General features: G+C 40.2%; 2 protein-coding genes and 1 non-coding gene across 3 annotated transcripts; all 3 read left to right on the top strand.

Moving 5' to 3' along the window:
- The first annotated feature begins 259 nt into the window (after window positions 1–259).
- LOC117405496 (large ribosomal subunit protein eL21) lies at window positions 260–3,998 on the top strand. The gene is made up of 6 exons (XM_059027999.1): window positions 260–351; window positions 1,226–1,304; window positions 1,943–2,004; window positions 2,293–2,405; window positions 3,199–3,349; window positions 3,870–3,998. The coding sequence occupies exons 2-6, from the start codon at window positions 1,238–1,240 to the stop codon at window positions 3,957–3,959; spliced, it is 483 nt and encodes a 160-aa protein (XP_058883982.1). The 5' UTR covers window positions 260–351; window positions 1,226–1,237; the 3' UTR covers window positions 3,960–3,998.
- LOC117406401 (small nucleolar RNA SNORA27) lies at window positions 2,773–2,908 on the top strand. Its single transcript, XR_004544957.2, has one exon. It is a non-coding gene; the product is annotated as a small nucleolar RNA SNORA27 (small nucleolar RNA).
- Window positions 3,999–6,511: 2,513 nt separating the features above from the next.
- On the top strand, window positions 6,512–9,676 carry LOC117407536 (ras-like protein family member 11A). The gene is made up of 4 exons (XM_034012668.3): window positions 6,512–6,974; window positions 7,441–7,497; window positions 7,765–7,841; window positions 8,153–9,676. Exons 1-4 carry the CDS (start codon window positions 6,854–6,856, stop codon window positions 8,606–8,608), a joined length of 711 nt encoding a protein of 236 aa, XP_033868559.2. The 5' UTR covers window positions 6,512–6,853; the 3' UTR covers window positions 8,609–9,676.
- Window positions 9,677–17,558: the final 7,882 nt, after the last annotated feature.

Genomic DNA, 17,558 nt, shown 5'->3' on the forward strand with positions numbered 1-17,558 from the left:
TATATATTTGAATTGTTCCACAGACAATACGTCAGAAAGATCAACATTACATCATACTCTTTGAAACAACGCACGAAGTCACATGGAACACGTGATCAGTTTCTTAAGGGTCCTTCCGACATTTAAATTATAAATCATAAAAGACGCGCATTCGCACTACTATTTTAAGAAAATATCGGAGAATGTAGTAGAGGTAAATCGATTAAAAGCGAAAATGTTGTTTTTTTTTATTTTAGTTTTTTTTTTTCATTCAGGCACTAGCTTAGTCTTCCTTAGCTCACATGTAAGGCGGAGCATGGGGTCCTGAGCTTTCTCTTTCCGCCAGACCCGCCATCTTGCAAGCAAGCAGGGGTAGGCTGAGCTCTTGTTTCATGTTAAAAATATTCAATAAAAAGCTGTTTTACTGCTTTACAGGCCTGCAGAGTTTATCAAGGAGGCGTTGAAGTTCGCGATATACGCGTTTAAAATGTTTAAACAGGTCGGATGGCCGTGAATAATGTGTTTTTGTCCGTCTGTGGTGTGCTCCTAAAGCTGCAGCATGGTAGCGCTGGAGGGCCCTGTCACACACAGTCAACACTTGGTTAATGTAAAGAGAGATCTAATAACGCTTTTAACATTGCGAAACACAGTGTAAAATATAGCTGTTAATACATTGTGATGCCGTCTGGGTTACACGGGTTTGCCTGCAGTAGTCGGTAGGTTTAGTTAAAGCTTGAGTTATACAGCGTGTCTGCACCGGACTGTATTGTATTTGTGTCGGTCTAGCCGCATTGTGTAGGTATTGTAGTATGAAGTAAAAAATGCTAATCTGAACATGTAGATTTAACCCAAGTTCGTTATATATATATATATATATACACTCTACAGTCAGCGGCAGTAATTTAAAACGAAAAAGCACCACACGGTAATCCATTTTAAATTGTGTTAAGTATACACCACGTACATGGTACTGAAGGCACACTGTGTGTACCATTGTTCCACGTCTTTTACTACATTTCACGTCTCGTACGACTAGTGTGATCAAGAGCGTGGTTATGTGGTAATCTGTGGCTTGCACGCTCGCCATCACTAGGTAATGTGTCGGGGTTGGTTCTCTCCAGCAGCAAATAACTACGTGCTCATGTAAAATGATGGGTGGAATAAAATGCAATGTGTTTCTCTTAGGAGTGGTGGTTTATCAAGCATATGCAAACCTTGACATGTTTCCTACCATTTTGTCTTGCAGTAAACAGGCAAAATGACGAACACCAGGGGTAAGAGGAGGGGGACGAGGTACATGTTCTCCAGGCCCTTCCGCAAGCATGGTAAGGACTTTACTTTTGAGTTCGAGTTGCAGGACAGTCGTGTATTGGAGTAGAGCAGGACAGGAGTGAAAGCGACGCTGGTAGCTGGGGCTTGATGAGGATTGTCGCCTGTGATTGACTGTTTTGACAAAACAAGCTTATTTCTCTGACATTGAAAGCCGCACAGGCCTACGTTTTATACAGATGTATAGATCCAGCAAATATAATGCATTGTTCTAAATGAAGGCAGCTGATCTGAAAATAGGATGGACAGAGTTGTTCTAAAGTGTTTTCATTGTCCATTGGCTTCAGTGTTCTTGCAGACTCTGTCACCATATGCATACAGAAATGTCATCCAATCTGATATGATGATGTTTGATTTAAATGATGGCCTTACAGGGCAGCAGTGTGGAGTAGTGGTTAGGGCTCTGGACTCTTGACCGGAGGGTCATGGGTTCAATCCCCGGTGGGGACACTGCTGCTGTACCCTTGGGCAAGGTACTTTACCTAGATTGCTCCAGTAAAAAACCCAACTGTATAAATGGGTAATTGTATGTAAAAATAATGTGATATCTTGTAAGTCGCCCTGGATAAGGGCGTCTGCTAAGAAATAAATTATTATTATTATTAATGGATATTGATTCAATACATTTTTACAGGGCCTGTTCCACTGTCCACTTACATGCGCATCTACAAGAAAGGAGATATCGTTGATATTAAGGTATGTTGTCTGTATACAAACCCTGCCATGTGGTTTCTCCTAGATGTATTATGGCTTGATGTGTAAATTAATTTTCTTTACGTTCTTGGAGGGAGAAGATTACTTTGGGTTAAATCGACTCCATTGAAAGAGCTGAGCAGAATCTGCTGATGTGTCCGTTCTTGTATATTAGACTGAGCTAGGGCTTGTGGTGACTGTCTTCTATGATTGCCTTTTGACAAAACAACCCAGATTGTAATGTGGACTCTTTGGTTGCAGTTTGTTGAAACTTGATTTGTTTGGTTTCAGGGCATGGGAACTATTCAAAAGGGCATGCCCCACAAGTGCTACCATGGCAAGACTGGTAGGATTTACAATGTCACCCAGCATGCTGTAGGCATCATTGTCAACAAGCAGATCAAGTGAGTATGCATTTGTACCTGTAACCGCCCGCTGAATGAAGTGTGCTTGTGCATACTGTGTTTTAAAGTCTTTCTTACTGCAGTAATTGCACATCTCTACATGAGGGTGCAGTGGGTTCTAGTTCTGCCACAGATATTTCATATCTTTTGTAGCATGACTAGTGATTCGTAATGACCATGGTAATTCTAAACTGTAGATCCTGTTGTAAAAAGCTTTTGTTAGATTTCTGATATGTCAAAGTATGGGAGGTGATGCAGTTGGTGCATGTAAGTACTATTCCTTGTAGGTAAGATGTGCTTGGAAAGTTAGCTTCTCTTGGAAATCTGTTCATTGTGGAACTCAAGCCAGTCCGTCCAGTCTCTCCTCCCCCCCCTTTTCACTTTGCCAGTTGGACAACTTTCATGTCCTCTTTGGTCATTCAAGGGGGGTATAACAAAAATCCTTTTAAAACCCAAGCAAATTCCTTTTTAATTTAGCTTGGATCCTGTCAAAGGAGACACGAGGGTGTGAGCAGCTGCTGGAGAGCTGTAGCAATTAAAGTTTTTCCTGTTCTACTGGTGCTTCAGCCTGCCCTGAGGTCAAGTCATACACTTGCGAAATACTTGGGCATTAAATGTGAGGCTTTATGAATATTCTGATCAGAGTACTACTGGTTCTAAACTTCCTGGAAGATTTGAAGAAGCAGCTCTTGAGTGGTATTCAATTCACACAGCTGCCTGGGTAGAATGAATTCTCGTAATGTAAGCGCTTATGTTAAAATGTGTAGATCTAAATATAAAGTTGTGTTTGCAGAGGGAAGATCCTTGCCAAGAGAATCAATGTGCGTATCGAGCACATCAAGCACTCGAAGAGCAGAGACAGCTTCCTGCAGCGCGTGAAGGCTAACGAGAAGAAGAAGATCGAGGCTAAGAAGAACGGCACCTGGGTTGACCTGAAACGCCAGGTATGATCAAAAACTAAGCACTCTAAATGACTACATGCTGCAATGCAATATTATTAAATACACTGTCATTCATATAGTAGCCGCTACTGCTGTACACCTGCAGGGTGTCCACAGCAGTATCCCTATAGCTGTTGCTCGACTATTTACTCCTACAATTGCTTCACAGGAGCACAATTCACCGACAATGAGAGCAAAGCCAGTCTGGACTCTAAACCCTGTGGACTTGTTGAGGTTTAAGGCACTTTTAGGCTGAGTGTACTATGCTGCTTGGGTTAGGTTAGCACTGCTCCAGACTTCATCTGTGTGGAGTAGTGCGGAACTCTTGATTCATGAGAAGCTTCTTAGCCTGGGAAGTTCTAGGAAACTACTTTCATTAAGTGCAGTACTTGCGTTAGAAATCTCCCTCAGTAAACTCTTTTCTGTGTGCATTTCAGGAATATCCCCGCAGTGTAGATGTGTGGATTGCTATTGATGAGAGGGGATGGGGTTCTTGCTCCTAAGCCTTTCTTTTCTCTTGCAGCCTGCAGCTCCAAGTGAGGCCCACTTCGTCAGCACCAAGGGCAATGTACCGCAACTTCTGGAGCCCATCCCATACGAGTTCATGGCGTAAAGCATGGTCAAGCCAAAATAAAGTCCTGTTTTCAACAAACATCTCTGTCTGTGTTGCTAACTTATTCCTAGATTTCCTAGCATAGGCACTGCACACTAGCGGATGAGCTTTCTATACATTCTCAGCATGAGGCTCAAGACAAGGGAGTGCCAAGGAGAATGAGAGTGATGCAACCAGGATTGGGGTCAAATCAGATTCCAATTCCTTTGAAAGAATTAGAATGTGTATGTTGGAGACATTAATTGTGTTCAACTGCTTTTGTTGTGAAGCCAATTTAGTGGACCAACAGTGATTTTAATTTGTTACATGTGAATACATTGATTGCAAGTTTGGTCAGTGATGTGTTGTAATTGATTACCAGGGAGTGGGAATTGATTTTACAAAGGAATTGAAATCCTGGAAGTGAACCCTGGATGGGATGTGCAGTGAGGCTGGGTACAGCTAAACCGGTCTTTATTGCTTCCTGCAGATACCAGCCAATAAACCCCTGAATCCTGTGACTGGAGTGTAGGTGGTGGAAGTTTGTATTTCATTTGGGAGGGATCTGTCAGTTACTGTCCAAGGGTCTTCTGTAATCAGGCCTTTTGACCTATGACAGGAAGTAACTATCATTTTATAATTAAGTGGAGGGACTAGTTTTCTAACACTAATAAGATATTTATTTGAAATATTTATAATTATACATTTCAAAAGGCTTGGAAAGGATGAGGTTCAGCAAGTTGATTTCGAATGGAAGGTGGTGGGGTAGATTAACAGGAAAGGTTGCATGCTCAGTGCAGTAAAAACAAAGCTAGTGCTTCACTGGAGGCCAATTCAACTTCCATTACTGGCACTAAGATGAGGGCTTTTAGAAATGCAGGTTGAAGAAGAGGGTTTTAAAACAAAAATGATCAAGACAATGAATTATTCGAAAGACATCGGGTGTATGAAGAGCTGCTGATGAAAATGTGATCGCGCTGGTGTAACTGCAGTGCACCAAGACAATTCACAGACAATCATGCAGTACAGGTAGTTACATAGCAAATATGTGGAGTCCAAGGCCTTAATGGTCCCCAAGAAATTATTCTAAAAACATTTCAAGCTGCATATATATATAGATAGATAGATAGATAGATAGATAGATAGATAGTGAAGTGATTGGAGATATCTCCATAGTTTGAAGAGTCATATGGCATCTCTGACCCCAGTGCCACTCTCGTTATGTCTGCTTTCCTCCTTGTATAGCTGCAGCATGTTTCAAGTCAATGCGCTTTGAACTGCGGTCTTCAGTCCCGTCGAGCTACTGTTGCCTTTACCTGTTACTCCACCAGAACTACAGGACAGGGTCCGTGCGCAGCCCATTCACAAGAGCGCTGCTTCGAATGGGATTTAATACAGTCAATTTACTTCACAATAAGAAGAGACAAATCAAGCTGGAGCGCTTGCATATTTCATAATTGAAAATCATGCTGAATACACTCGCTACATTGCTCTCCGAGTCATGTTTTCATAATCCTTTGAGAACTGCTTGACATGCCGGTCAAATGAACTACTGCCCTTACACATCAACACAGCTTAAACATCACTCTTAGTTTAAGAAAACAGGGAATTATGTTTCCGAACTTGAAGATTGCAGACTCCACTTCATAATGATCCTGCTTCCTGCGCGTAATTAAAAGCCCTCCAGATATCACACAGATTCAAATGATAGAGTATAGGATATTCACTCCGATGTTATCGTGCTATTTCAGTACAGAGGCCCCCTAATGAAGGGTTCTATGGAGAGTTGCGTGTTGTCGCCCCTCATTGCGAGGGCGTGCATTCTGTAGTACAAACTGCAACAGATAGCCTTCTCACCCTCTAATATATCTAAAACAGTGGCATCATTATAATGGGCACGTTGGTCAGATCACTGAAACGAGTTTAAAACGGATTAGACATTTTTATAGCTTTATAGCTCATTAATAGGTTACCATATAACTAACCATTGACAAAAAATGAACACAGTTAATAAACACAAACGTACCCACTTAAACCAAGCATGGCCAATATATTGAACCTCTGTATATAGCTAGAACCACACCAGCACAGAACTAAAACCTATACTGCAGTAAACTGCTGTTTACTGGAATATGTATATATTTAAAACATGAATAAGATTTCTCCTGTGATGGTATACATATGGAGACTACAAAATCACCAGAGCCCAGTTTGGAAGAAAACAACACCAAACCAGTGACAAACACCCACAGCAAATGCACGTTATTTTTGGATGCGGTTTTTAGTCTGGTTAACGTTTATTTTGTTATCAGATGACCCACAAGTGAAATGTCATGATAATACCATCATACAGGGCCACAAAGGATCACATTCTTAAAATACCTAAGCTCCAGAATAGGACTGCTATTCGATTACGATGGAAAGCGCATTCCAAAGCATAGTTACTGAACCCCCTTTGTGTATCTAGCCGCATTTCCTCCGCGCCATGAGTGGTTGAGTGTTGTTGATGCTGTTGAAAAGTGATGCGTAACGTCTCGGCGTAAAAGGCTTTTACGCAATTCTAAGGTCAACTCCTCTTCATTGGCTGCTAGAATAGAAATAGGTGGATCGCGTGCTGCCACCCGACACTGCATAAAGGATGAATCCCGGCTACGCTCAAACCAGACCACTGGGGCTGTGGACTGGATGCGCGAGTGAAAGTGAACAGCGCTTATCTACAGAGAAAACAAACAAACTACAGCACCGGACCGGAGCAAATCTCCTATACTTTGAACATTCCCGATAAAGCAAGCTATACAACTGGAATTCTGTTTGCATATGCGCAGTGTTGGATACATACTGGACATATATATATTTACAGAGAGACTGTTTTTCATTCACATTCAGATCGTACTCTTGCACCGTGGCACAGACCGATGCGTCTTCTGAACATGTCAAACAACTTCTTACTTGCGCCCATTCCAGAATCTCCGGATTATATTATCAACCGGGACATCAAAATCGCAGTGCTGGGCTCTGCGGGAGTAGGAAAAACCGGTAAGTTTCGTTTCTAGTGTTATTATTATTATTATTATTATTATTATTATTATTATTATAGTAATGGACGGGCATGTGCAACATTTTAACGTTTTCTGAACTCAAATGCATGCAGATAGAAATATAGTTTGAACTATATGGGGACTGTTTGCTCCCAGTCTCTCAATAAGAATGTAGCATCAAATCCATTACATTGAAACAACGCCGGTGTTCAGTAATCAGTTGTCAGTAACGCACGGAACTGACTTCACTTTACATTACTAGACCTGCGGGGATGGAGTCATATTGTTGCATGTTTGTCTGTTTAGCTCAAACTCGCCGGCTGCTGGTTTAATTAAATGATGATTTAGCTCAGATCCAGTTTGACCCCAGTACATTTACAGCAGTGCTGTCTGTTTCATATTATTATGTCAAGTAAAAGCCAACGCAGTCCACATCATTAATTGTCATCTCTGCTTCTTCTCAGCTATGATTGTGCGATTCCTTACCAAGAGGTTTATCGGGGATTACGAGTCTAACACAGGTGTGTATGAATCACATTACACATGATGTGGGTTAGTGTAGATGCATGGTGGTAAAACAAGCGTGTCCCCATACAACATACCAACCTAACTCATCTACGTGATTATTATTATTATTATTATTATTATTATTATTATTATTATTATTATTATTATTATTATTATTATTATTATTGTTGTTGTTATTGTTGTTGTTGTTATTATTATTATTATTATTATTATTATTATTATTATTATTATTATTATTATTATTATTATTATTACTACAGGTAACCTGTATTCAAGGCTCGTTCAGCTTGAAGGAGATCAGCTTTCAATTCAAATACAAGACACGCCATGCATCCAGGTAAGTACCATTATTTAGGTGATTTCTTATGCTGAGTCCTGGTGTATGAATGCAGAAGTTCACAGACGCGTGTGTAATGTAAACTGTATAATGAACGATTGCACGGTTATCGGCTAGGTTTACATTTTAGATACATGTGTGAAATATAAACGGTGTGGACAACGCGAAGCACTTTAAAGAATGATAATATCTGTGATCGCGCTATGTTGTATCCAGACCCACACCTGAGTGTCTATGTGGACATGTTTACGATGGGAAACATCATAACCCTGCCTGACTGTGTAACACGGTTTGTAACTCTTTTTTCTCAGGTTAACGGAGAAGGGGTTCGACTCCCGGACCTCGCCTCCCGGTGTATCCACTGGGCAGACGGGTTCATCCTGGTCTATTCAATCACACAGGACAGCAGCCACAAAGCCATCCATTCGCTGCACCAGCACATCCGCAAAGCGCACCCGGACACCAAGCCGCCAGTGATCATCGTCGGTAACAAGAGCGACCTTCTCCACGCCAGGCAGGTCCAGACGAGCGAAGGGATCCAGCTGGCCAGCGAGCTGGGAGCAGCGTTCCTGGAAATCTCCACCAGCGAGAACTACGAGGACGTCAGCGATGTGTTTCAGCATCTCTGCAAAGAGGTGAGCAAGCTGAACTCTCACTACATCAACGGCGAGAAGCGAAGAGGCTCCCTCATCCCCCGGCCAAAATCACCCAACATGCAAGACCTCAAGCGGCGCTTTAAACAAGCGCTCTCCTCCAAAGCGAAATAAAAAATAAAAACACACTTCGTGAGATCAACATGCTTGATTCTGATTCTGAGTTATTATTATTATTATTATTATTATTATTATTATTATTATTATTATTATTATTATTATTATTATTATTATTATTAGTAGTAGTAGTAGTAGTAGTAGTAGTGTCGCCTTCTTATAACATCTGTAAGGAATTAGCGAACATTTCATCATAATAACGCGAAGGCATTGTCTATTGGGTGTGGCTACATTGCAATACGTGCTTATTGAAGCCTCTTGTTGTATTTTAATAATTGCACTGCCCTCTCGCATATTTATGATGTTGCCATAATTCTGAGTGGCTCTGGATTGGATGATGGCAAACATCATACAGAACCTAGGAGAAGAAAGCTCTATACTAAAGTACTAGTGAGTACTATAGAACAATCTATAGATTCAGATTCAATACCAGAGCTACGCAGTACTATAGTACACACTCTAGTCAAAAATATGTTTACTAATTCTAACTATATTTGTATAAGGCAGTATAATAATAATAATAATAATAATAATAATAATAATAATAATAATAATAATAATAATAATAATGAATATGTAAGTTGAAGATATCCCCCCCCCCCCCCCAGTAAAATATTAAAAGTCATCCATTTTCTAACATGTCCAGCACTTTATTATAGGAGCTATTCATGAGGACTTGTTAATTCATTTGTTTTCATTAGTAAGGACAATTCAACATTGTAAGTAGGAAAAACCTGAATACGGTAAACAGACAACGTTTCTGTTAATTACTGTAGATCGCAGATATATTATTACCTACATAAATCTACTTTTGCATAGTCGTTAATAAAACCCCAGAGTTCAGTCTGAAATGTGATGTGGTTAATGCTGTACAGTGTGCCTAATACTGGACCTGCAGAATGACCTCTTTCCTTGATACATACAGTAGTTGGTTCAATTTTCTAAAAGTGAAACATTATGCATATGTTTTAATATGCTGTTCTTTTTATTATATCAACTATTTTCTGCAGTAAAAATGTATATCATGCTTGAATGTAAAACTGTTTTTATATTAAAAAACACCTTTTTCAAGAAATTTGAGAGTTATTATCTTTAATAAACGTGTTTCTTGTTTTTTCTTTCTTTTTGAGGATGACTTCGCTTATAAATGGCTTTTTAAATATAAAAAAGATCCGTCTGTGTGTCAATGCGTGACCCTGGAACAAAGCAAAGCCGAGAGATGCGTTCCTCCTCAGCACAAACTCTCTTCACAGTGTTGTAATTACTGATTAAGAGGATCTGACAGCCCCTTTGCTTTTTGCCCCATTAACTCATTCAAATGAAAGCTTTTAAAACGACATTTAAACATGAATAATAATACCGATGAATAGTACATCATTTTAATTAAAAATGAATCATATAAATGGAAGCCTTTGCTGAACACATTGAAATGCGTGTAGTGAACTTCAGGACCCTGCATATCAAAGCTTTTCAGACAGTCGAGGAGCGCTTCTGTGGCGGTGTTTGAACTTTCCGACTGTTTTTCGTGTTCCGATCAAAAATCTAAAACGGCCAAGAAGGATGAGAACAGGGGCAAAACCCCAATCCCGACAGCATGAGGGATGTTAAGCAAATGAAGTGGGTACCTAATTTACATATCCCCTGTGCAAAAATCAAAAGGGTTGAGGTGGTGGGATTTACTTATTTTATTTATTTATTTATTTATTTATTTAATTTATATAGCGCCTTTCATACCATGGTATCTACAAGCACTTTACAGACAGTATGTATCATGATCAAGAAACAGAACAGAACAGTATAATCACACAATTAACAAAATACAATGATATTAATAACAATAAATAGAAAATATCTAGATAGGACAATTACAAACAAAAAAAAAACAGGAAATAAGTAAAATTAAAATAAATAAATAAAAATAACTAATAAAATACAAAGTTAGCAGATCAAAATAGATAACAGAAACTTTATATCTAGATTAGGTTAAAAAAGCTGATCTATAAAAATGAGTCTTTAATCTTGATTTTAAAATGCTGACCGAAGCAGCATCTCTAATAGAAGAAATCAAAGAGTTCCACAGTTTGGGAGCTTTAAAACAAAACGTACAGTCCCTTGGCCTTCATTTCTTGCAGTAAGGGCACAGATGTGAAATAGTTGTCAAAGTAAATTTGGTAGGCCTTTCCTTCCAGCTGGGAGCAGAGTGACTTCACCACCTTCCCACCTAAGTCTCGCTCAGGGTTCCCTCAGGTCTTCCCAGTGTAAACCTTGAAGTCGCACACAGAGCCGTTCATGTCAGCTCTTGTCCAGATTTTATAACCTCTCTTCACTGGCTTCATGGGCATGTGCTCAAACAGTTCCTTATCAAACAAGCACATGAGAAACTCCACTGGACTTTCTAAATTCTCTACAGCAATTGGGCCAGCAACCTCTGCACACTCTGGAATGAGTAAAGCAATGGCATTCTTTGCCTGCTTTCTTTGCTCTAGCTCCTCTTCCTCTCTACTGTTTGCTATCTTGTCACTGTCTGCTTCCTCACCACTGTCCTCTCTCTCTTCATGTCCTGCTTCATCCTCAGCTGTGTCTTGGTCACACATTTCTGAGTCAATGTGACTGGGGAAGCCAGGGAGCCACTCTTTACCTTCTATATCCTCCTCATCATAATCTATCCCTGACTCTGGACCTGAGGGTAAATCTTCAGTGAGTTTTGCTACCCCCTCTGCATGAAACTTCCTGCCTGCCATCTATCCCTACAAATAAGAACAGGTTTTGCTTTATTTTCTGTAAAATTTTATTGAAATGAAAACGGTGTGCTACATATACTATGAAATGGATCTGAACTACAACCACTACAACTCCTCATATATTATAGCATAATTGCAATATAAGACTAAATATAAGTGCTGGAAAAACAAACAAAAAAACCCAAACAAAATCAAGTGTTCTCTGTATGGTAGCCTGTATTCACAGTGATACACGAATGAAACCACATAATTCAGACGCTGTAGAAATACTACATTTGATTTTCCCCTCATTTTTCAGTTATTTCCAAATCTAACAGTTATTCCCCACAAGAAACACATAAAAAAAAACCCAGAAAAAACTAACCTGTATCAAATAGCATCCAATTTCAGAAGGAAACTCAAAACCCCAGATTGGACCGAACTTCCTGGTTGCCTTTTTATCTATGACATCACTTGATTTGGTCTGTTTCTGTTTTTTCCACTAGAGGGCACTTCCCAGGAATGTAAAATATAATGGTTTCAGTCATACATCACAATGCTTTAATAGGAATGAATTAAGAATATGTGGTCTCTCGCCAAAACCACTTCACTTGAAAGGGATAAAATAGGACCACTTGTGTGTACCAAGAGTTGTGAGTCTCTTTCATGAATTCCTGTTTCTAAAAATGTACCTAGAACACCAGGAAGGGTATACACTCTATAATGATTTAAAGTATTCTGGTTTCCATCAATTGAATCACCTCAACGTTTCCCTTGTAATGTTATTAAAATTACCCCATATCGCCTGTATAAATCATCCCATTGCTGCTTCATAAAGTATTGCTACAGTATAGTTCAAAAGAAACCGCGTCTGCTAAGCAGTAGTCGGCACTGGCAGAATGGTGTCATTTATAGATGAAAAGGACAAGGCGTTTACAGAATGAATCAGTGCGCTCCCCTGACCTCCCTGCCAGCAGTGCCAGTGCTTTTTTACATGTCAGCTCTGCTCTATAAACAGTCACAGGCAGACATTCCCAGGCTACATTTCAAACAATTACAGCTTCAACAGGTCAGCATTATTCCTCAGCTATGTTTTTATATAAGCAAAACTGCTTTTAGCACCAACTCAAAACAGAGTGCTCTGCTATTGCCATAATTGCTTTCCATTATAGTCTCATAATGGGACATCCAAAAATATATTTGTATATATATATATATATATATATACAGTGTGTCTGCAGTGGCTTAGTTTCTATGTGGTTGTTACCAGTCAATGCTTAACGAAACCTAAAAAAAGGCTAATTGTCATCCATCTCTTTTAGAACTGATCTGAAGAATTGACGCTGTTTCGTACATTAATTGTTGTACCCAAGCCCTCAAAAGTCTCTTCTTTGGGCGTAATAGTAATTTAAAGCAACACTTTACGAATATGAAGGCGCATTTTTCACTTTGACTTTTATAAGTGAACTGGTAACCGAAGGTTATCTCGATGGTTTTCATAGTGTGGTTGTTACAGAAGTACAGCGGCGATGAAGAACCAAGGCATCACAGCAACATTCCCAGAACCTTGGCTTGCCTGAGACTCCCAGCACGAGGCTGGAAGCAGGCATTGCTTCTCTGTCCTGTCTAAACATCTTTAAACAATACTAGTAATAATAATACAAATGATCACAGGTACCAGCTGTTCATTGTCTTGAATGGAGGAAGGTGAGCTGCAGACCTCATGACTCAAAGACGAATGTCTCACAATTCAGCTAAAGAGTATTAGATTGGCCATTTATTGAGCTTTGCACACACAAATGTACTAACTTACTACAGAAATTAGTTATTCGTTTTTGCAAACAGTGTCTTTAATGCTAATATTTAGTCTGGCCACAATAACAGAAATGGTATCTTTTTGGCATTGTGTCTGTACTTTCTCAATCCCTGGTGTAATTTGATTCCAATTGTTCTGGAGGTTTTATGTGTCCACAGACTTTCTTTTGTACAGTTGGTACTTTTGTCAAGCATGGTCAAACAGTGGCGTTATTTCGATCTGCTGCTGTTCAGACGGATGAAGGAGACCCCTCTTGGTTTGCTGCCGTAGGACGGTCCTTATTTATCTCAAAGCCTTGCTGTTTGTACCTCTCTCTGTGGCGTCTGCAGTGTCCTCTCCTCTCCCAGCTCCCTCCCGCACACCCACTCTGTGTGTCTGACAAGCCTGTGGTTTCAAGCCTTCAGTGAGTGGGAGCGCGCGTCACAGACACCTCTGCCACTCTCGACGCTGACTCCCAGCCCCGAATGAACAGCTTGTCACACTGCAGCTTGGACAAGGGCTGTCAGCTCTCATGACAAACTCACTAGAATGAAATATTTCTGAAGAACAGATCATTGTTATTATTTTCTTCTTTTCATTGCATGTCATTCTTGATGAATCACTCATGCACTATTGTGGTAGCAACTTGCTATCTTATATAAGCACTGGGGGTGGGTGCACTGATCCCTTCTGCCTGTCTCTCAAAGGACGAATATTCCTATACAGGGTATAAAAAGGATGCATTCACCTGAGTATCTAAATAACCGGAACACTAAATATAATGGTTTTTTTTTAATTTTTAATTTAATTCAATTCGTTTTTTCCCTGTTTTTGCTACCCTATAGGAAATGTCCAAGCCTATTTTCAACTGCCGAACCTAAGCAACGAATTCTGCCGCATTGCTGTGGAATGTTGCATCATAGTGACTCTGGATCTTGCAGGGGGACAGGTTGACGGCTTCCCTCTGGTGTGCCAGCTGTACTTAGAGAGGAGACATGTTTCTAAAAGTGATACTAAGGCCCCAAGAGGGCAAACTGGTGCGTTTTAAAAAGCCCCCAGGGTGTGATGACTAAAACAAAAAATTATACAAATTGAATCTAAACAACAAAAAGAATACATTAGTTAAGAAATATTTAACACCCATACCCATCTAAAACTGCTCCTTAACACCTGTATTTATTGTATTTATTGGGAGTTGTTGACCTCACAAGGTTAATGTTTCACTTTTAAGTTACTAAACAAATACATACATATAGGTATGGGAGCTACTGCATATGTACTGTATATATATTCCTGAGATAGAATTGAATCAAATGGTACCATGTACTGTACATGTTGAATGCAGTCTGTTGCCATGGTTTCAGGGCCTGCTGTGAGGCCTGTATATCTCAGGATGAGAATGTCGAGAGCTTCCTGATATTGATTGCAATGGCTCCTTCCTTGCTGACAGTTGTCTCCTTGACGCAAGAGTGACCGGGAGCAGTGAGATTTGACAAAAGTGAAATGTAGCTGTATGTGGTTTATGATTAAACAACAAGCTTTTAATCTCAAAATGTAAAATATACTGGAATATATAGTGGTAACACACTCCAGTTTCAGTAATTCCAGTCCAAGGCTTTGTTCCAACCATGTCCTTAGCTATTAAAATGAACTAATTAAACTCTTGATCGGGTCCTAACAACTTTATCAATTCATTCTACCTTTCAAACCTGCAATGGACTGGAGTTGTCTGCTCCTGTTCTGCAGTATATGGACCTACTTTAATGGTAAAGTAAAAAAAAATAAAAGTCTAGCAGTGGCTTCAGAATAATTGTGGATATCAAATGTGAACGGGCTCGAGTCACAAAGCTGTGGTATTTGATGAGCCTGACGATACAACGTAAAAACCTGGAAGAAACAAATAATCAAGCACAAGCCGGCAGTGTCCTTGGGGGTTCGGCTTCACTGTTTCCCACGTGGAAAGGGAACCAGTTAAGAAGCGCGCAGACCTGCTATTAATAACCCAGTGACCTTCACATCAACAGCACAGCGCTCAGCATCAAACCCAATACGAGCTCCAAGCAGCGTTCTGGCTTGCTATACAAAGGCATGTGTATCTGTCTTCGTCATATAGCCATTCAAGCTCTTTTTCATGCGTCTGTGCCACATTAGACAGCTTTAGGCAGCAGGCAATCAGTGCTTTGTTTGTTGCACGCCTGGCCACGCCTGTTCTTCTATAGAATCTCATAGCGTTAGCTTACGCTAGTTCTTTTCAAGAGGCCTAAGAGTGCTGACAGATTTCTGCTTGGAAAAATGCAAGACATGGGGATGGTTCAATACAAAGGTAACATTTTTTTTTAGCACACATACTAAGAAGGGCTTCGTAGAGATGTTTTTATACAATGCTACTGAGTTAATGAAGACCTCATTGACTTCATTATAACAGCCCCCTTTCAAGCCAGCGTTTAGTATTCACAGACAGGCAGCCCATCCTATTTGTATGACCATGCTGTGAATAAACACCTGTCTATTGTGATTAAGCATCCTTCCCACGCACAATGTGGGGAGTGGGGCTGCCTCCTCACCCAAATGCGCAGATAATGTCAGTTTGAGCTGTGAATGACTTGTGTGTATCAGGAATAATCTGGCACTCTGGCGTCTTATAACAAGAAGCCTGGGACCCACATGCACAGGGGCCTTGTATTGTGAATGTGACCGTGTGTAAATTCTAAATAACTCAGGCTGGGATGCAAGACCCAGCTATTATCACTCTGATCTATGGGGCATATTCATAAAGCACAACCCCCTGATACATTTACACCATTTACACCATCAAGATTTGAGAACATTTTAGTTAACAAATCTGCTATCAATAATTAATAACGCATGTATGAATGTGGTATCAAGCTGGTTATAAATAATATAATGTTGTTACTATGAATAAAAAACAATGGCACAATAAACTTTACTGCAGTTAGGAATTTGCTGGACCTTTAAACTAAAATGCTAAAAAAAACTAATGATGTGGAATAAAGTGCTAATGGTGCAGCCAGTAAATGATGGGAATAACTTGAAGCTGCACACGCAGAGCAGAGTGTAAAGAGGTGTTTGAAGGAATAACTTGAAGCTGCACATGCAGAGCAGAGTGTAAAGAGGTGTTTGAAGGAATAACTTGAAGCTGCACACGCAGAGCAGAGTGTAAAGAGGAGTTTGAAGGAATAACTTGAAGCTGCACACGCAGAGCAGCGTGTAAGAGGTGTTTGAAGGAATAACTTGAAGCTGCACACGCAGAGCAGCGTGTAAAGAGGTGTTTGAAGGGCTCCTTGCTGTTAAACCCCAAAGGTATCTCTGAAGGCCATCTATTCCCAGATCTCTGAACAATGCAGAGAGATTGGGAGTCTGGGTGTGGTTGCTGAGATATGCAGGATTTGGAGATAACGCTTTGGAATCGGAGTTTCATCGGTCTGATTCCATCTCCACTCAGGCTCAGTCTTGCAATCGCACAAAAAAAAGGAGAAATGCCATTCATTAATAATTTGTTTTGAAATGCGTGTCTGCAAATTCCAAAACACTATGTGCATTGCCGCAGTGTTTCACTGAAGCGTGTGCGTTTCATTGGCTGTAAAACACCTTACAATACCCAAGGGTGTAGAAAGCGTGTCGGTGTGAGGGTGGGGCTACAGGCTTGTTTTTTCTTTAATAAGTACAATTTAAGAATCACTTTATCGACATCTAATAAAACCAGCGCTTGTTTCTTACCTGGCTCAGGTATGAAATCAGTCCTTATCTTAGTATTATTTGAGAAAATAATTCCTAAACTTTTCTTATCATGCAACTGTTTAAGGGCTGAAATCAATTAAAAAAGTCTAATTAAGCAAATGATCAGTTCAATTAAGGGTTTAGTTCAGTTGGAATGAAAGTGCTCAGTTGTGCTCAGTTGGAATGGAAACCAGCAGACACAGGGGGTCCCCAGGATCGGGTTTGAGAAGCCCTGCCCAGGTGGAGCAGAGATAAAGGCAGTGTTGTCTCAGAGTTGTATTCAGTTTGGTGGGGGTGGGGGAATGTTTAAAAGAACACACATCGCTGGTATCACAGCAGTCCCTCGGTAGAAACCACACTCTCGTCCCTCCCCTGGGTCCTTTCCTCTTACAGGAACTAGACTCAACCTTGCGGGTAATGTAGCTTCCCCACGTGTCTCTACAGGCAGTAAACGGTGAGAATTGTTTTTTCTGCCATAGGATATTAGCGCCACCTGCTGATTTTATGAGGCACCTCTCCAAAGCCGAAAAAGAAACGACATTATGCAAGCAAGCTAATGTGTGTTTCACTTAACTTTTATTCAAACACATATAAAGGTTTTTACATTAATATAAATGGAGCACACACTTTGTTCGATTAAACAAATGAAAAAATGAGAAATCAGTGACAGCGAGGATACATTTGGCATTGAAAC

The sequence above is a fragment of the Acipenser ruthenus genome, chromosome 8 (assembly GCF_902713425.1).
Source record: "Acipenser ruthenus chromosome 8, fAciRut3.2 maternal haplotype, whole genome shotgun sequence".
NCBI lineage: Eukaryota > Metazoa > Chordata > Actinopteri > Acipenseriformes > Acipenseridae > Acipenser > Acipenser ruthenus.